This window comes from Carcharhinus amblyrhynchos, chromosome 10 (genome assembly GCF_965287045.1).
Source record: "Carcharhinus amblyrhynchos chromosome 10, sCarAmb.v2.hapA, whole genome shotgun sequence".
Lineage (NCBI taxonomy): Eukaryota > Metazoa > Chordata > Chondrichthyes > Carcharhiniformes > Carcharhinidae > Carcharhinus > Carcharhinus amblyrhynchos.
The window spans coordinates 74,313,005-74,333,724 of record NC_137333.1 but is presented as its reverse complement, the minus strand read 5'-3'; the positions used below and the strand labels follow the sequence as shown (position 1 = coordinate 74,333,724).

General features: G+C 40.1%; 1 protein-coding gene across 3 annotated transcripts in view; it reads left to right on the top strand.

Annotated features, from left to right (window-relative positions):
• The window catches only part of atp8a2 (ATPase phospholipid transporting 8A2), a 443,947-nt gene that overhangs the window by 399,341 nt on the left and 23,886 nt on the right, over nucleotides 1-20,720 (top strand). For all 3 annotated transcript variants that reach the window (XM_080197362.1, XM_080197361.1, XM_080197363.1), the window contains 2 exons: nucleotides 5,412-5,500; nucleotides 14,186-14,290. In XM_080197362.1, the coding sequence (XP_080053488.1) occupies nucleotides 5,412-5,500; nucleotides 14,186-14,290 (194 nt within the window). The remainder of the gene's footprint in view (nucleotides 1-5,411; nucleotides 5,501-14,185; nucleotides 14,291-20,720) is intronic.

The following is a 20,720-nucleotide window of genomic DNA, read 5'->3' as shown; positions in this document are numbered from 1 at the left end:
AGAGAACAGCATTAGGTCTATGAAGGAGTGGGGTGTGGGGGGATGGTGGTTTCTGAAACAAATAACTATTAAGTAGCAGACCCACAGCTGATTGTTTTAAAGCTTAGGAATGATCAGGCTATATGCAGTATTCCTACTACTACTTTGCTGTAGTTTGGAATTAAACCTGAACTCTTGTACCAGGTGAACCACATGCAGAGCATAATCCTATCTGTGAAGGGGATAGAGTTGCTGGATCATACAAAGATTTCACACCAATCGCTTGTCAAGAGGTTGTGGCTATAAAGTAGTTTTTCTTCATAGAATTGTCTATAAATTTAATATCTTAGATCTGTTTTTGATTCCTTCACCAATACTAATGAAGCAATTTCAAGGAATTATGACCTAGACTTGGTTGTTTCTGAATTTGGTCATGACTTGATAAAGTTTCAGAGTTGGGGGAGAGAAGCCCCGATCAACTGTTACATGCATCATTTACTCCGTGTTATGAAATAATGCTGAGTATAGTCATTTACTCTGGTTCCAATTGCTGGAAATGTATATAAAGAGAAGGGGGTAATAGCATGCCAACAATTCATAACATTTCATTTGGGAGAGCTTGTGAACATCAGAAAAACATCTATAATCATCAACTGCATGGTATCCCCAGACATTAAATCTTTGATAGAGCACCAGGAAGTAAATAATGAACTGACAGTGTTAATAGGTTAATTTAGACCTGGTTCTATTCTTAACTATCTAATCATAGCTAGCGTATCACTTGCAATGGCTTTTCTTCCTGCCCCTCACACCATTACCTTTGGTGTTAATCAAGGATCTATCCTTGGCTCTTCCTATTTTTCAGTTCTGTACCTCAGCAATGTCATCTGAAAATAGAGTTAGTTTCCACATAAAGACTAGCAACACTGAGCTCTATCACACCCTCACCTCTCTCAGCTCTTACACTGTTAAAATATTGTCAGACTACTTATCTGACATCCAGTACTGGAATAAGCAAAACGTTCCTCCGATTAAGTTTTGGGAAGATCAAAGATTGTGGGTGGAATTTTGTAATAATTCAGCAGAATGTCAAGCTTTGACTGAAAACCAGAGGTACTGCTATGTTTTCAGATCAAATCTTAAACCACCCTGAGAAAAAGCAATTGCCGGAGGAGGCGGAGAGGGCAGTGTGGCTTATACCTTTGCTCTGGCAGGCCTGGGCCTGATGGGGCCAAAAGGTCAGCTCCACAGAGAATGGGACACTATTTTTAAAGGGCTTGCTGATCAGAACTGTCACTCAGCTTCCCCCAGCCCCCATGAACGTATTTGGGGGCTCTCCCCCTATGGCACACTTATTGGGGTCTCTTTACCACCCTCCTCATCCCAAACTGTACGATTATTAGGGTATGTCTTTATCACACCCACCATCATCACACAATTATCAGGATCCTCTATCTCTTTCTCTCTCTCTCTCTGTCTCTCTCTCTCTCTCCCCCCCCCCCCCTCCCCCAGCGCACAATTATTGGGATCTCTTCCTGCCCATCCTTCTCACAGCATAATTATCAGGATTGCCTTTCCTCCCCCACTGCACAATTATCCGGTTCCCGCTATAATGAGATTCCCCCTTTTCTTACATCACTGGTGAGGGGGCAGGAAAATTGGGAAACAAGATCTCGCTGGCGAGAATCTTCGTTTCCCAACTGTCACGATATTTTGCACGTGCAGCCATTCTCACTGAAGGAAAATGTGGGCACAAAATTGCCCCTTGTCTTCAGTCCCCACTACAAACTTCATTTTGAGTCTATCTCTCTCCCTGGCAATTGTCTGAGGCTGTATCAGATAGTTTGCAACCTTGATATCACATTTAAACCCCCAAACTACGAAAAAACCCAAGCTGTCATCTAGACCCGAAACTTTGCTCTATTCTCTCCCCACAGATGCCATCAGACCTACTAAGATTTTCCAGCATTTTCTGTTTTTATTCCATTATTCAGACTGTCTGATTGTGTCTCTGCATCAACCCATCTGCTGCTGAAACCCACTTCCCTACCTTTGTTACCTTGAGACTTAATTATGTCAATGCAGTCCCGACCTGCCTCCCACATTCTACCCTTGTTAAACTCGAGCTCACCCAAAGCTCTTTCCCCTCTGTCCTCGTTCACACCAAGCTCCATTCACCCATCGCCCCTATGTTTACTGTCCTACACTGACTCCCAATTAAGCAACACCTTGATTTTAAAATTCTCATCCTTGTTTTCAAATCCCTCCATGTCCTCACCAGACTCAAAACCCTTGAGATATCTGGGCTCATCATGTGCATCCCTGTTTTCAATTGCTTTGCCGTTGCTAACCATAGGAACATAAGAAACAGGAGCAGAAGTAGGCCATCTAGCCCTTCGAGCCTGCTCTGCCATTCAATAAGATCATGGCTGATATGAAGTGGATCAGTTCCACTTTTCCGCTTTCTCCCCATAACCCTTAATTCCCTTGTCTGTCAAAAACTTAACTATCCGTGACTTAAATATATTTAGCGAGGTAGCCTCCACCACTTCAACGGGCATGAACTGCCTAGGCCCTAAGTTATGGAATTTTCTCCTTATATATGCCTCTCTACCTCTCTTTCCTCCTACAGAGGCACCTTAACATCAAACCCTTTGAGCAAGTTTTTCGCCATCTGCCCTAATATTATCTTTTCAGCGCAATGTCGGATTTTGCCTTAGAACATTCCTCTGTAGTGCCTTGGGATGCTTCATCTTGTTGAAGATACAATATGAGTACAAGTTCTTGTTATTGTAGCATTGCAAGTTTTATCATTAACGGACCAGAGAGATAATTCAAATGTAAATGTAAATTCAAATGTGTGGATGAGCAGAGGGATCTAGGTGTACGTGTACATAGATCCCTGAAAGTTGGGAAGCAAGTAGATAAGGTTGTTAAGAAGCCATACGGTGTCTTGGCGTTTATTGGTAGGGGGATTGAATTTAGGAGTCGCAGCGTTATGTTGCAACTGTACACGACTCTGGTGCGGCCGCACTTGGAGTACTGTGTGCAGTTCTGGTCCCCACATTACAGGAAGGATGTGGAGGCTTTGGAGAGGGTGCAGAGGAGGTTTACCAGGATGTTGCCTGGTATGGAGGGGAGGTCCTATGAGGAGAGGCTGAGGGATTTGGGGTTGTTTTCGCTGGAAAGAAGGCGGCTAAGAGGGGATCTTATTGAAACATATAAGATGATTAGAGGTTTAGATAGGGTGGATAGTAATAGCCTTTTTCCTCTGATGGAGAAATCTAGCATGAGGGGGCATGGCTTTAAATTAAGGGGGGGTAGTTATAGGACGGATGTCAGGGGTAGGTTCTTTACCCAGAGGGTGGTGAGGGATTGGAATGCCCTGCCTAGTAAATGCGCCTAGTTTGGGGGCGTTTAAGAGATCCGTGGATAGGTTTATGGACGAAAAAGGATTGGTTTAGGTTAGTGGGTCATTGTTTTGTAACTGGTCGGCGCAACATCGTGGGCCGAAGGGCCTGTTCTGCGCTGTAATGTTCTGTGTTCTAAACAATATCGTTGGATTGGTTCTGTTTGTGTATTGGTGGAAGTTCCTTTGAAATTTGACTGGTGGGGAATTCAAAGTTCTGGCAACACATTTCTGGGATATAAAAAAGGAAATATTTTTGTTTAAGTAAAACCTTTGTGACCCAATATGAAACCCTCGAAAGACAACGTAATTTATTTGAAGAAACAATGTAGATTGATCAAGTTGTCATGTTGCTAAGGAATATGAAGAAAATAAAAAATAATTTTAAAATGTTTGCAAAAGCCAGCTTAGTTCTGAATCACTATCTTTTCATTATTTTATCCTCTTTTATCCACTTTAGTGGCAAATGTCTGCAAAACCATGTTGCAACTTTGTCTGTTACTTAATAGAATCGCTACAGTGCAGAAGAAGACCTGTTGGCCCATCAAGCCTGCACCACCAACAATCCCACCCTTACCCTACCCCATAACCAAAAGTCGCTACACTACTAATCCCCCTGACACTCAAGTGCAAGTTAGCATGGCCAATCAACCTAACCCACAGGAAACTGGAGCAGCCAGAGGAAACTCACACAGACACGGGGAGAACGTGCAGATTCCACACAGACAGTCACCCAAGGCAGAATTGAACCTGAGTCCTGGCTGCTTTGAGGCAACAGTGTTAACCATTGTGCCACCATGTCACCCCTGTTTCTTCATCTTCTGTTAAATTAATTTGCTGATATATTTATCTGAAAAGAAAGTCTGAACTGGTGTGTTGCTGATTTCAAAGACAGACACAAAATACTTTGGAGTCATAAGTCTCCTTTGCTAAGAGTAATTACCAGATGGATTTCGCTGTTTTCCTAGAAGCTTTCTGGAAATCAAGACAAGGAAACACATTCTTGAAATTAAACGGATGTTGGCCTCAACCATGAAAAGTGATGCAGAACACAAGAGTTACAATAATCTTAAAATAAGTTTAGAAAGGATCAAGTAGGCACTGAGCATTTGCCAATCAATAATTGTGTCTTTATCAGAGAAGGCACTGGATCTGCTTGCCTTCTGAGTTTTCAACTTTTTGCAGCCAGGCATCAACTACTATTGATATTTCTGTCACTGGGCATCTACGTATGTTCTTTTCACAATGGTCTCTGGATTTGATTTATGGGGCTACCTACTGACATTTTTTAAGTGAATCAAAGCATTATCACTGTAGCTTTAACATTGTCCAGCTAATTTAGCATACACTAGTGACTGAACCTGGGCCCTTCTTAAACTGTATAGATGAGCACCGCAGCAATGCACCCACTTAGCTCTGCCTGAAATAAAAGATAACTTCGCTATTGTAAGGCGTTGTGTAATTTAAAACGGACTGCAGTTTATTAACATCTGCTGCATCTGAAATTATTGCACAGCCAACAATAACTTCAGTGAACAGTTCTGAACACGATGTTCCCGGATCTTAACCTGCTTAAATTCTACAGCATGGTAAGAACTGCAAATAGAGGACTTTGATAATGTGCAACTTGTGGCTTCTACTGTAGAATGACCCATATATCTTCAAGGGCTTAATTGCAAAGTCTTGGGTATGGAATGACATAAAACAAATGTCACAGTGTTATCATTCAAAGATTTATCACCTTAAAACTGACAAATGGACATTTAAGACACCTCATCAGCATGGAATGAAATAGTTAAAGCTACTTTGTGACTAAATTAGGATAAGTGACCTTTCAGACTGTGTGAAAGAATAGTCCTTTCTAGCAACATAGGGAGCAGCTCGCAGAACTGTGCACACATTTCACTCCTCACTTTCTGTAAGCTATTCCATTAACTCCCACCCCCCCCCCGCACAATCGCCCACACACACTATTTTTTGCAATGCATGATTAATATTTCATATTTTATTCTTTCTTTCGCAGGCTGGGATGATAGCGAAGTGTGCAACATTCTGGCTTGGACTGCTTGTGGTGCCCATTGCATGTCTGCTGAAAGATGTGGTTTGGAGAGCGTAAGCATTACTGAACTGTAACAGCAACACCTTGCTTTTATGTAGTTTCTTTTAAGCAAAGTAAAATGTCCCAAGATGCTTCACAGGAATGTTACAAAACAAAATGTGACACTTATCCACATGGGATATTAGGATAGGTAGCCAAAGGCTTGACCAGAAAGTTAGGTTTTGAAGAGTATCTTAAAGAAGGAGGGAAAGATCGAGAGGCAAAGAGATTTAGAAAGGGAATTCCAGAGCTTAGGGCCTAAGCAATTGAAGGCATGTGGCAGCCTGTGATGGATTGATTTTAAAAAATCAAGGATATGCAAAAGCCAGAACTGAAGTAGCACAGAGATTGCAGAAGGTTGTTGTGCTTGCAGAGATAGAAAAGGGAGAAGCAATGGTGAGATTTTTGAAAACAAAGATAAGAAAGTTAAAATTGAACTAAATAAAGATTTGACTGCAACATTCTGAAAAGTCATTATGCTGAAAAGAGTGACATGTTGGAAAAGCTCTTTGTCTTGCAAGAATGCTAAACTTCAAGCGATCACAACAGTGTGTACCTCAGGAGTGCAAAAAGATACACTAACAACCAATTAAGATAATCGATTGAACTCATAACATGGCTCATTTGTGCTTGCTAGAAGCAACATATATTCATATGCAAGGAACCATTCTCTGCAATAAAAATGACTGTGTGCCTGTTTTGAATATCCTGGAACCACGAGGAGCCTATAATTCCCCACTGTTTTCTCCATGACAATGCCTTTTGTGAGAGTGTTCCAACCTAAAACACTGGTTTTGTATGATGTATTTTTTCACATATTAGTGAAAAACATTTGCAGAAACAGTGAGAACGCAGACAAGTAAAAAGTATTTATTAAAGTGGAAGAAATAATAAAATGTTACAAAGAACAACCTGATACTCTGGCAAATTACCTAAACTCTGCTGAGACCCAGTTTCCCAAACAAGAACCATAAACCTATTAGTCAAATCTAGCCAGTGATTACCACACTGTACGGCTTGAGTGACCAAGACTTGGGAATGGTCTTCAGTTCAGTAAAGAAAACAAATTGGCTTGCCTTTAGCACTTCACCTCAAGCTGGGCTGTTTCCTGAAGTTGGATGTTTCTCTGTTTCTTGCTGATGCTTCTTCAATACCTCAACTGTGTTTATATTGCTTCTTGATTCACAGCACTCTTGATGACTGACATCAATTGTGAAGAACACATTGTTCCCTATTCTTCCATTTCTCTTAGGTACTGCCCGGACATGGTTTACAAAATACAGGCAGTTTGATTTTACTTGTATAAAAAAAATCATTTTAATAGCACCCTATCATTTTGTGACACACCCCCTCTTAAAAAGGTGTATAAATGTATATGAAGTGTATAAATTTTAAAAGGCACTTTCATTTTAGACAAGAATCTGTTCAGCTTAACACTATTATAAAAATTTTAGCATGCTTTAACAGAACAGTAAACTTTAGTAAATTTATATACATTTTTGACCATCTTTTCATGTTTGATGGAGCAAAGTTAGCACATCTTCTTGACCAGCAACATAACATTTTCAAAAATTAAATGGCTGCAGTAATAGTCCAGTGTTGTGGTCTCAAATTTTTTTTCAGGAGCCTTAATGGATTATGATCTGTACACATGACTGCCTCTGTAGGATTACTAGCAATGTAAATTTCAAAGTGTTGTAGTGCCAATACTAAATTTAAAGTCTCTTTTTCAATGTTGGAAGATTTTTTCTGATGGCTGTTCAGTTTTCTGGAGAAATATCCCACTGGTTTTTTGATTTCTTGGTCATCCTCCTGCAAATAACAGCCCCCACTTCAATGTTGTTAGCACCAATATCCAAATTGAACTGTTTTTCATTGTTTGGCATAGTTAACACTGGTATGGTGGTTAAGGCAATTTTTAAGTGCCTAAATGCTGCTTTACAGTCCTCTGTCCATTTAAATAGTTCATTCTTTTCCAGCAGCTTGGTGGGTAGATATACGACACTGATGAAATGTGGCACAAATTTGTAATAAAATCCACTGATTCTTAAGAACCTCAGAATCTCTTTCCTTGAAGTAGATTTGGGAAAATTCCACGTGACCTGCACCTTAGCATCCCATGGTGCCATTTGCCCATGTCTCTCGGAATGTCCCACGTATCTAATTTTTCCCTTGGTGAAGTTGAGCTTTGTCAAATTCATGACAAGTCCAACCATTTCCAAGCACTAACAGCTCCTTCAAGTGTTGTAGATGGTCCTGTCAGTTCTGGCTGAACCCTACCAAATCATCGATATATGTTGGACAGTGACGCAAACCTTCAACCACCTCATTTGTAAATCTTTGAAACATTGCAGGTGTGGTCTTCATGCCAAAAGGCATTACCTTGAATTGATAGAGTCCATTGGGTGTTATGAATATACTTGCCAGTACCATTTCAGCAAGTCAACCTTAGTAATTAACAGAATATCCAATTCTCTCAATACAGTTGTCCATGCGCAGAATAGGAAGTGTCTCTCTTCTGGTGACAGTATCACTTTTCTGTAATGCACACACATTCTTTGTGTTCCGTCAAGCTTTGGCTCCATCCTGATAGAGCACCAACTGCTAGAATTTAACTCAATAATATCAATTTTCACCGGCCAGCACGGTGGTACAGTGATTTGCACTGCTGCTTCACAGCACCAGGGACCTGGTTTGATTCCCGGCTTGGGTCATTGTCTGTGTGGCGTTTGCACAGTCTCCCTGTGTCAGTGTGGGTTTCCTCCGGGTGCTCCGGTTTCCTCCCTCATTCCAAAGATGTGCTGGTTAGGTGGATTGGCCATGCTAAATTGCCCCTTAGCATTAGGGGGACTAGCTAAGGTAAATGCATGAAGTTATGAGGATAGGGCCTGGTGGGATTATGGTAGGTCCAGACTTGATGGGTCGTGTGGCCTCCTTCTGCACTGTAAGATTCTATGAAAAACTCAGTCTCCTTCTGTGTTTATGATAATTTAGCTGGATTAAACCAATATGGATATTGTTTGATTGAAACAGCATCCCCCAAATCTAGATCATGTATGGCTACCTTGGTTTGACCTAATTTGTCTCCACAAATAGCTTTGTGTGACTGTAGTAATTCTTTAAATTCCATCCGATTCTTGTCTGAAAGATATTTTAACCAGGATTTTCTTCTACCCAATTGAATTTGAGGGAAGTCATCACCAGAATTTAGCCCCTTGTGTTCTCCTTTCTGCTTCATGGCTACTAAGATTAATTTTTTCCCTCATCTTCTCTCTCCCAATCATGTTGATGTGACATATTCTTTGCAATTTGCCTCTATGTGGTGTGTATATCAAATAATTTACATCACCCAACTTCTTTTCAATTCAATATGGCCCACTAAATTTCGCTTTCCCCTGATAGTGGGAATAAAACAAGTACTTTCTCTCCTGCTACAAAACTTCTAACCTAGGCTTTTCTATCAGCTATTGTTTCCATTCCTTGCTGTGTAGTCTGTAAGTGTTTCTTTGCAAACTCACACAGCCCATTTCATCTTACTCTGAAAATTGAGATGTGGATTGAATTTTACCGCCCCGCCTACCACGGGAATCAGAGCAGGCAAGGGGTGGACCGTGGAAAGGTCCGTTGACTTCCAATAGGATTTTCAGCAAGTGAGGCTGGAGAATCCTGCCCATAGTCTAGAAATATATTTTCTAACTTTTTATTTAGCTGTTTTTCCTGAATTAATTTGAGTGGTTCTCTAACTGTATGTCCATAGACTGGTTTAAATGATTTTAAAGTTTATTTATTAATGTCACAAGTAGACTTACATTAACACTGCAATGAAGTTACTGTGAAAATCCCCCAGCCACCACATTCTAGTGCCTGTCCGGTACACTTTTAGCATGGCCAATGCACCTGACCAGCATGTCTTTCATACTTTGGGAGGAGACTGAAGCACCCGGAGGAAACCCATGCAGACATGGGGAGAACATGCAGGCTCCACGAAGGCAGTGACCCAATTTGGGAATCCAACCCATGTCCCTGATGCTGTGAGGCAGCAGTTCTAACCACTGTGCCACTATGCCATCCATTAGAAGGACTAAATGTAGTAGATTTATGGATTGTAAACAGTAAAATTGAATCTCTTTGTCCCAATCACGAGGGTAACCTTGGTCATATGCTTTCTTCATGATTTTTACAGTTTGATGTCAGCTCCCTAATGCTGCTTATGATTCAGGATGATAATCATAGAATCCCACTGTGCGAAAGGAGGCCATTCGCCCCATCAAGACTGCACTGACCACAATCTCACCCAGGTCCTATTTCCATAACCCCACATATTTACCGTGCTAATCCCCTGACACTATGGCCTTGATAAATTGACCTATCAACCTCACCCGCATATCTTTGGATAAGCTAACAAATTGTCTTTTTTAATCTCCAAATTGTTCATAACCTCTTTAAATAATTTTGACATGAAATTTGACCCCTGATCAGGTTAAACTTCTTTTGGCAAGCCATAATGGGTAAAACATCTGGTAAATTCCTCAACCACTCCCTTAGCTGAAATCTTTCTGAGTGGGATAGCTTTAGGAAACCTAGTTGATATATCCATGATAGTCAACAAATATTGATCTAGACAGCGTGGTTTTGGTCAGGAACCCACATAATCACCAAGAACTTGTGAAAATGGTTCTTCAAAAACTGGAATAGGGATCAAAGGCACTGGTTTAATGACAGCTTGTGATTTCACCACTACTTGGCAAGTGTGACAAATTTTGCATAAAATAGTCACATTTCTGTATAATCCAGGCCAGTAGAAATGTTTTAGTGTCTTGGCTTTGGTTTTTCTTATTCCTAAATATCTCATGAGCTATTCTTAGAATCGCTTTTCAAGACGTGGTATAATCTGATCTTCTGCCCATGTGTTCCTTGTACTCTCATGTGGTGGTGTCCATTTTCTCATCAAGGCCTTATCCTTAACATTTAGGAGTGCACTGTGCTTCCAGTATTGAATAGGCTGTTTGATAAATTTGGTGTAATTTGGAAACGTTTTACTCTAGCTCAATCAATCTGTGCAAATGATATCTGATAAACTAATGTCATTTGTTTCATCCTGCTCCTTCAATTCTGATGATTCTCCAAGTTTATGTGACTGTCATCTCGTCCTCACACAGTCTGGGAACATTCCAGGACATTTCTTTTGTAAGGACTCTGTAGCTAAATTGTATATAGGCTGTTCACCTACTATGGGAACCCCCATTACCTGTGATCCTGCCAGATCATTCTCCTGCAATAGCTACTTCCTCCACCAATTCTGCAGTTATTTCTCCTGTCTTAAACCTGCTCCTTAAGTTGATCTTCAATCGAGATATTTTCCTGTTTTCCCCGTGAATGCTTGTGATCAGAACAACTTTTAGCATCCCTTTGGGACAACAAATATCTTTATTTCACAACATTAGGGATTGACTTGCTCCTGTATCTCTCAGAATGTTAATGTCTTTCCCCATTCTCTCCTGTCCACACGCAAAATCCTTCAAGACATCTGCCACCCGCTGGTCACTTTGCCCCTGTACAATTTTTGTACACATGTTCTCTCCACTGAGGGCTTACTTCATTCATAAATGCAGTCTGCTTTTCTTGTTCTCCATTCTCTGAATTCATTTTTCCCTTTTCAAGATGGATAACTCCAACCAGCTATCCCTTTAATAACCAACATTCTGATTTAATGTGGCCTTGTTTATAACAATGATAACATTTAGCCCTCTTTACTTCTTTCAGAAGAGGTGAAACCTTTTTAGCTCTATCTTTCCTCTGATGGTGAAAACTCGTTGTGAGTTTCAGCCACTCCCTCTTCTCCTTGACTATCTTTTCTCACGCCTTCCCATTTTATATCTTTTTCCAATTTAAAAGAATTACAGGAAAGCTTGGTTCTATACATAGTTCCTAATCATCAGCTAGCTCTGTTGCCCATCTAAAAGTCTGAATTCTCTGTTCCTCCACATATATCCTAATAATCAAAGATTGAATTTTTAAATTCTTCTAAAATGATCACCTCTCTAAGGGCTTCAAACGTTTTTGGGATCTTTAAAGCCCTTGTAAAACTGTCAAAATAGTTTTTCTTTAGTCTTTCTAATTCAAGGTGAGTTTGCCGAGGCTGTTTACTAGTTTTTTGAAATTTCTGCATGTATAACTCAGGAACCAATCACATCCACTAAGGAGATAGCCCCTCTGGCTGTCTCACAGTCCTTGGATCTCTCCTCATCCAAAGATGCATTTACTTCAGTAGCCTTACCTTGCGAGAGTATTGTCCAGTTCTCTTGTTGCCATTTTAATTGTTTAACTTCCTTTTCAAAAGGTATAAAGAATGCTTCTCCATCCTTCTCAAATTTTGGAAGTGCCTATATGAATTTTAACATCTCCCCACTAAGTTCATGTCTAGAGCTACGTTTTCCCTCCCCCTGCTCCAGTGTCTCTAATTTGCTGCTTTCTAGGCTTAAGTTCTCTCCACTTATTCTTTTCTCTATCTGCTATTGCTAACTTCTGCATTTTCAATTCCCTTTGAAAATTTTTCTGTTGTCTTTATCTAATTTCAATTTTCACATTTCTAAATGTGCCATTTTCCTTTCTCTTTCAGTCCGTATGTGTGCTAATTCCACTGCCTCACTTTTTAGAGAAGTGGGTGTGTCTGATATATCTGGCAAGTTCTGCTAATCTTTCCATAATCTCAGATTTCTTTAACCATACAAGTCAATTAGCTCCAATTTACCTGACAATTCCAATAGCTTAACCTTAGGCACATTTTTCAGTTTTGCCATGATTATGTTATGCAGTTCCAAATAGATTTGGCCTAGACTGAGTGCCATTTCTTCTGCAGTCTTTTACTTTGAATAACAAGTTCTCACTTGTTTTCCAAGTTTCTCACATTAGTTACCTTTAAAAAGTCAAATTCTCTACGCTAAAAGAATTACATTTTTAAAATATCCCAAACAAGCCCCAATTTTGTATGTTACAAACTGCTAATATTATGTGCAAGAGTGTACCCATCTAAAACATTGGTTTCCTTTGGATATTAACAAGGAACATTTGTGGAAACAGTGAGAGACTTCCCATTCATTAAACAAACAGATAAAAGTATTTATTGAAGTGGATGAAAAATAATAAAACATTACAAAGAACAATTTTATACTTTGGCAACTTAACAGTGAGCACTTAGTCCCTCAAAGACAGAAAACCCAAAAGTATCTGTTTCCCCTGTACACAAACTCTGCTGAGACCCTGTTTCCCAAATAACAAATGTAAACCTATTGTCATATCTAGCCAGTGAATTCCACACTGTCCATCTTAAATAACCAGGCCTTATGAATGGTCTTTGGTTCAGTGAAGAAAACAGTCTTTTACACAAACTGGCTTACCTTTAGCATTTCATTTCTAACTGAAATGTTTCCTGAAGATAGCTATCTCTCTCTTTACTGTTGCTTCTTCGACACCTCATCTGTGTCTAAACTGCTTCCTGACTCACAGCACTCTGATTACTAAGTACACCAGTTGCAACAAAAACATTGTTCCCTATTCTTTCATTTCTCTTAGGTACTGCCCTGACATGATTTACAAAATATATGGCAGCTTGATTTTACTTGTACAAATCAAAGTTCATTTTAATAGCATCCTACCATTTTGCCATACTTAACCAATCAGAATTGACTTGCCTCTTTTCTCCTGTGGTATAGATTGTTGCAATTATTTGAAATTTGGCATTCTTACATTTGTCCTGATGAGTACAAGATGAAAAGTTTTGGCAGCCTATCTCTTGTTTCAGCAATATTCAAGTTCTGTGCTATCAAGTGAAAGTCACTATTGTCATTCATTTCATTGCTGCTTTCGTTACCACACTATGCATAATTTTGCTGTCCCATTTTTCTTCAGTACAACATTAATCATACTTTAAAAATTATTTGACTGCCTGCTAAGTATTTTGGGTTGTCATGAATAGTGCTAGAGAAAGACATTTGTACCTTTTTATTCACTCTTTCCTCTTGTCATCTGAGCTATGACTTAGCCATATATCACCAGAGGCGGCGGAATCATGTTATTCTCTACAGAACTTTTTATTTTTTTGTCAAAACCACCTTGATATCCATGGATCTTCAAACCTTTCTCTTTCAGCTTTTCTCGAGTTACATGGAGTCTCCACTTTGCAGATTGATTACCCTTCATATCAACTATTGCTTATTTTGGGCTTGACAGGTGGTTTTGCATCCAGATGCCCTTCCAGTTGCTAACTCTCCCCATTTATCTGGATCGGGGACCAGCACTGGTCCAGAGGCCAGGTTCACTAGATACCCTGGGATAATTTTCAAAAAGCGAGCTAAATTCTGATTTATTTTGGCCACTACCAAACATTAGGCTGGATTCTCCAGTCTTGCCCGCAGCCAGGGTTCTGCAGTCCCGCTGCAGCGAGAATGGAGAATTTGGCACTCAGTATAAGTGGATGCAGTTTCATGTTAACAGGAATACTATTCCAATCATGGTAGGTGATTTGGGAGTTTTTTTTCACTATATCCTACTTTGTTGACCACCTGTTTCAGGTATATAACTTACCGACAAATCTCTCTAGTTAAGCTCTACAGGTTTTTTCTCAGCTTTTAATATTTCATCTGTTTTCTGCCTGTTTGTTTTGTGAAATATTGAACTCTTGAAATTTATGTGCTCTCCAGAGGCTGGCATTCTTACCGTAAAACTTTGCTGGAGGAGGTTCAGGAACTCGAGGCCCGATCGCAGGATCCATCAAAGGCAGTATTGCGTGGTATCAGTACAAAGAGGTAGGACAAGTAAATCAATAATACAGGCACTCTAAATAAACAGGCCAGCAGTCTGAATGAAAGGTTTATTCAAAAGAAGCAGGATCTGTGCCTAAATTCCTCTCGTGGCACAGGGGCATTTACTCTTGGGAGCTATGAAAACAGAAAAAGCTGGGAATATTCAGCAGCATCTTTAGAGGGAGAAACTGGAGTTAACATGTTAGCTTACTGACCATTCATCAGAACTGGCAATCCCAATAGGTGCTGTTTTTGGAGAGTTGGGAAATTCTAATCCAGTTTTCCTCCTCTCTCAACTTACCTAAAAATGTACAGAAGCATTTATGAGCAAAGTTGAGAGAGGAATTATTCTGAGAGCATGTCATTACTTACATTTTGATCTGTTCAGCACAGGAACTTAGCTTGGGTCACTCTTTACCTTAGTTTTGCCTGCTGGTTACCAAACCAGTTGTATTGTGTTTTGCCTTCATTCAATCAAAGTATTATTTCCTCATGTGTTAAATTGTTAAAACATCTGCCCTTTTTTTCACAATCAGCTTGTTCAGTGTGAATGCAATTCCAGACTCCTTCCCTCAAGTTGTTGTTGTGACAGTTAATCATTTCACTTCTCTTTACAGTTGCATTTATATATTGCAGTTTAATCTATTACTTTACTCAAACGTAATAATTCTGCCATCAGTACCAGGGTATTTTGAAAAAGGATCAGTGTCAGTGATACCATGTTTGGCACACAAGTATGACTGTCTTCATAAAACTGCACCAGCAGGTTATGTGGAGTTAAAGTCTGATAAATGCTGTATTGCATTGTTGTGTGTCTGTTTCTTTTAATTGTCTTAGTTTGATATTTGATTTGATTTGTCACGTATTAACATACAGTGAAAAGCATTGTTTCTTGCATGCGATACAAAGCATGCAGTTCACAGAGAAGGAAACAAGAGAGTGCACAATGTAGTGTTACAGTCATAGCTAGGGTGTAGAGAAAGACCAACTTAATGCAAGGCTAGCCCATTCAAAAGTCTGACAGCAGCAGGAAAGAAGCTGCTGAGTCGGTTGGTACATGACCTCAGAATTTTGTAACTTTTTCCCAAAGGAAGAAGGTAGAAGAGAGAATGTCCATGGTGTGTGGGGGTCCTTAATAATGCTGGCTGCTTTGCTGAGGTAGCTTGAAGTGTAGACAGAGTCAATGGATGGAAGGCTAGTTTGAGTGATGAATTGGGCAATATTCATGATCTTTTGTAGTTCCTTACAGTCTTGGGCAGAGCGGGAGCCATACCAACCTGTGATAGAACCAGAAAGCATGCTTTCTTCGGTGCACCTGTAAAAGTTGGTGAGAGTCATAGCTGATATGCCAAATTTCCTTAGTCTTCTAAGAAAGTAGAAGCGTTGAGCTTTCTTAACTATAGTGTTGGTATGGGGAGACCAGGACAGGTTGTTGGTGATCTGGACACCTAAAAACTTGAAGCTCTTGACTGTTTCTACTTTGTCCCCATTGATGTAGACAGGGGCATGTTCTCCTTTACATTTCTTGAAGTCAATAATAAGAACATAAGAACATAAGAAGTGGGAGCAGGAGTAGGCCATCTAGCCCTTCAAGCCTGCCCTGCCATTCAATAAGATCATGGCTGATCTGAAGTGGCTCAGTTCCACTTTCCCGCTTTCTCCCCATAACCCTTAATTCCCTTGCCTACCAAAAACCTATCTACCCGTGACTTAAATATATTTAGCGAGGTAGCCTCCACCACTCTAACGGGCAGAGAATTCCAGAGATTCACCACCCTTTGAGTGAAGAAATTCCTCCTCAACTCCGTTCTAAACTGCGCCCCCCCCCCTCCCTTATCTTGAGGCTGTGCCCTCTAGTCCTGCTGTCCTTTCTTAGCGGGAAGAATCTCTGTACCTCTACCCTATCCATCCCCTTCATTATCTTATACATCTCTATAAGATTCCCCCTCATCCTTCTAAACTCCAACGAGTACAGACCCAGTCTATTTAGTCTCTCTTCATAGTCCAACCCCCTCATCTCCGGTATCAGCCTAGTGAACCTCCTCTGCACTCCCTCCAAGGCTAAAATATCCTTGCGCAAGTGCAGCGACCAAAACTACACACACTACTCCAGCTGCGGCCTCACCAGTGCCCTGTACGGTTGCAGCAAGACCTCCCTGCTTTTATATTCTATCCCCCTCGCTATAAAGGCTAGCATCCCATTCACCTTCTTGATCACCTCCTGCACCTGCAGACTGGGTTTTTGCGACTCATGCACAAGGACCCCCAGGTCCCTCTGCACCGTAGCATGCTGCAGCTTTTCACCCTTTAAATAGTAATCCCTCCTACTATTATTCCTGCCAAAGTGGATAACCTCACGCTTGCTAACATTGTACTCCATCTGCCAGGTCCTCGCCCATTCGCCCAGCCTATCTAGATCCTTCTGCAGACTCTCCACACTCTCTGCGCAATTTGCCATTCCACCAATCTCGGTGTCATCAGCAAATTTCGACACCCTACACTCAGCCCCCTCCTCCAGATCATCTATATAAATGGTAAATAGCTGAGGCCCCAGCACCGATCCCTGCGGCACTCCACTAGTTACCAACCGCCAATCAGAATAGCACCCATTGATACCAACTCTCTGCCTCCTATTAGACAGTCAATCCTCTATCCACGCTAACACCTTACCCCCAACTCCATGCCCCCTAACCTTCTGAAGCAACCTTTTGTGTGGCACCTTATCAAACGCCTTCTGAAAATTGAGAAACACCACATCCACCAGTTCCCCTCTGTCTACCACACTAGTCACATCCTCATAGAATTCCAATAAATTTGTCAAACACGACTTCCCCTCAACAAATTCGTGCTGCGTCTGCTCTATCAAACAATTCTTCTCTAGGTACCTCGCTATTTCTTCTTTGATGACAGATTCCAGCATTTTTCCAACAACAGACGTTAAACTAACTGGCCTATAATTCCCTGCCTTTTGCCTGCTACCTTTTTTAAACAGCGGTGTAACATTAGACATTTTCCAATCTTCCGGCGCTTCCCTGGAATCCAGCGAAGCTTGGTAAATAATCACTAAGGTGTCAACTATCTCCTTCATTTTGTTAACATTGAGGGAGAGATTACTGTTGCTGCACCAGTTCACCAGATTCTCTATCTCATTCCTGTACTTAAAAAGGCAAGCCTTGCTTTAAAACTCAAAGATATCTCTTTGCTAAAATACTTAATAATTCTGCCATAAGTACCAGGGTATTTTGACAGAAGGATCAGTGTCAGTGATACCATGTTTGGTAGACAAGTATGACTGGCTTCATAAAATTGCGATGTGGAGATGCCGGCGTTGAATAAAATTGCACCAGCAGGTTATGTGGAGCTACTCTCGAAGTCTGATAAATGTTGTATTGCATTACACATTGTGGTTGTGCGTTTGTTTCTTTTAATTGTCTCAGTTCCATAATGTTGAAAGATACAAGTGCCAGCAATTACATAAAATCAGATAAAAGTATGGTTTCCAAAAAAAAATTCTTGTGTTAGTCAATTTGTGATGTTTCCAATTGCACTGCAATTGAACAAGTTTAGTTATGGAATAGTTTTCTATTTATTACTCGTGAGTTGATTTGTGTTTGTAATAGAGTCCTTAATAAAAGCCAAATAAAGTTTGACTGCAACCTTCTTGAAAAAGTGTAAAGGAACACTGATCGTACAGTTGTAATTTAATTGAGTTCTATCAGGGGTTTTTTTTTGACTGGCTGTCATTAAATTGATTGCTTAACATGATTTAACCCTGTCACCATGGGAATAATCACTAACCCAGTAATTGAATGCCAATAGTCTTAACAGGTTGTTACAGGTGTATACTATGTACGAGGATTATAAAGGATTGAAAAGTTGTAGAAGCCTTAGATAAGATTTGATAGGAAATGATGTTGGTCTGATTGCAGTTATAAGTTCCAACTTCAGCAGTAACTCCTTGAGAGATTTAATATGGTTATTATTAAAATGCTACACATTGTATTACTATTGCTTGGGAGAGTGAAGGCAGGAACGTGATTTTATGTTGTAACCCACCGATTATTGATTAATACTACATGCTGCAAATGTTTAATTGTCCAGTAAAATGTATTTGCATAGAAGCTAAGCACTGCTATTCTGTGGCAAAGTTTGAATATTTTTGGATGTAAAAATGTAAAACTCAATGTGTGCTAAATTAAAGTATTTGATTTTCTGGTATACTGTTGACAAGTTTAAAGTGAGTCAGGATTTATTACCTTTGATTGTAATTAATGTCCCTCTGGGCAGAATTAAAGGTGATTAGACACTAGAGCAGACAAAACCTTGCCCATAGATATCAGAGAGTTTTTGATTGAGGTTAAAGGTTAAGCTTTTCCAAATTGCTCCTTGTAACTGAATAGTAGTAGCCAGTTCACAGTTTCTCACAATGAATGGGAACTTTATGAAGGGACCTCTTGAAATACTGGTTTATTTTTCTTTCATTCATTGGTAGTGTTGAATTGAGCCTCTAAGTGCTATTTTGTTAGAAAGTATTTTAAAGTTTAATTTCTAAAACATATATAAAGAATTGTTTGAAGCCTATTCAAAATCCAGTTCCAGTCATCTGGGCCTATTTTAATCTTTTGTGGGCTATTTATGTTAAACTCATTAGGGATCTCTTGTTAGTATCCTATTTTTATGCAAGCTATATGAAAAGTTTAGCAGATGAGCTTTCATTTTTTGCAGTTGAAATCTTAATTGTTTTAAAATATGATTAGCTACAATTTTAGCCTGCAGATTAAATTAATTGTAATCTTAATTGTTGTCTGTTATATTTGACATGCTGAACAGCTTCTTTAGGATTTGCTTAGAGTTCTCGCTAAAATTTCCGTTCAGTTTTGAGTTGAAAAACTATGTCATTCATTTGTCCATTTATTTGTTGGAAGTTGAGCTTAATTTTCATTAGGTGTACAGTGGTAAGATCATAAATTACTGTGGATGAATTTTCAGCCCTCCTACCAGTGCAAAGGGACAACACCTCAGAAATAATGACCTACTCCGTTGTCGCTATTTCCCATGGCTACTACTAGATAGCCAAAGCAATCTCCTAAGTCGGGCGGTGGGCAGTTCAAATGGTAATCAAAATCCTATGACATACGTAGAACCTGAATTGCCACTTTTGGACTGCAGTGAACAATGTGTATTGTGCCCTTCTAACTAGTAGCAGCTATTGGCATGGCCGGCTGAGGAATATCCTGGAGATAAGTCCCTATTTATGCTGATTGGTCAGGCAGAAAATGGTTTGGACCTACTTTCCTCCACCTAAAGGTTGTCCGTTGTCTTGAGGTGTCCCATATCCACATTCAGCTTGGCAATCCAATGCTAAGGAGGCCCAGCCCACACAGTGGCAAAATGACCTGGCTGTCCAAAGTTTGTGGAGGGAGAGTTCAAACCACCCCTACATCTTGAACGAAGCAATTTCAGAAGCCTCAATTTTTTTTACTATGGTACAAATTGTAGAATCATTCAATGTTTACAGCTCAGAAGGAGATCATTTGGCCCACCAATTTTCTGTGAGAGCAACTTTGCTATCCAGAGAAAGTTGTTGACCAGCTGATGCACTAGTCAGGCACCATAACCTGAACAATCAGGAGCAAAGAGAAACTGACACGATCGTCGCATGTGATGCTTGAACAAGCATAATAGCAACACAATTCAAAATATGCTTTGTCTTCTGGTTGTAATGATTATTAATACAAGGGAAGGTGGATGTGGAAGGCAAACCATTGGGAGCAGCCACTAGCACAAGGGGCCCGGCAAGAAACTTCTCTCATCCGTTAGCTGATCAGCAGCCCACGGGATTAAACCTGTTAAGTCAGAGTGGCAACAAGATGAGACCCTTAACTGAGTTTTAGTAGCCTACATAAAGGCCTCTGTGGATTGTGGGGCTGACCCACCTAAAGCCTCCCCCACTACTTGTAAAATTGTAGGAGGCAGGCATGTCAATATGGTAATCTACACTAATTTTCAGGTCCACCCATCTGATTTCCACGTATGTGATTATAAAATTCAGTCCACTGTTATCATTGGTATCTTTTATATTTAGCTGGCTTCTAATCCAGGTATTTGAATGTGTTTGCTTTTTCCTTCTTGGTGACTAAATTGTTACATGGTCTCAAATGTCTCATCAATTTAGGTGAAATTCTTAAGCATCTTTTGCATAAATGCAAAGTACATCATGTGACTTCACCAGCTGTGACAAAAGACTGGTGGACCTAAAATAGTCTGAGTCTAGAGGCAATTTCCAGAGAATTCCACTGCAACAGCTGATGCAACCAAAACACTTTTTTTCCGATGTATATTTTGCTCCCATATAATTATATCCTTTTGACAGTTGAAATCTTTTTTAGGTTGCAAAAGGCAAGACATTGTTGTTCAACAAGATATCAGCTGC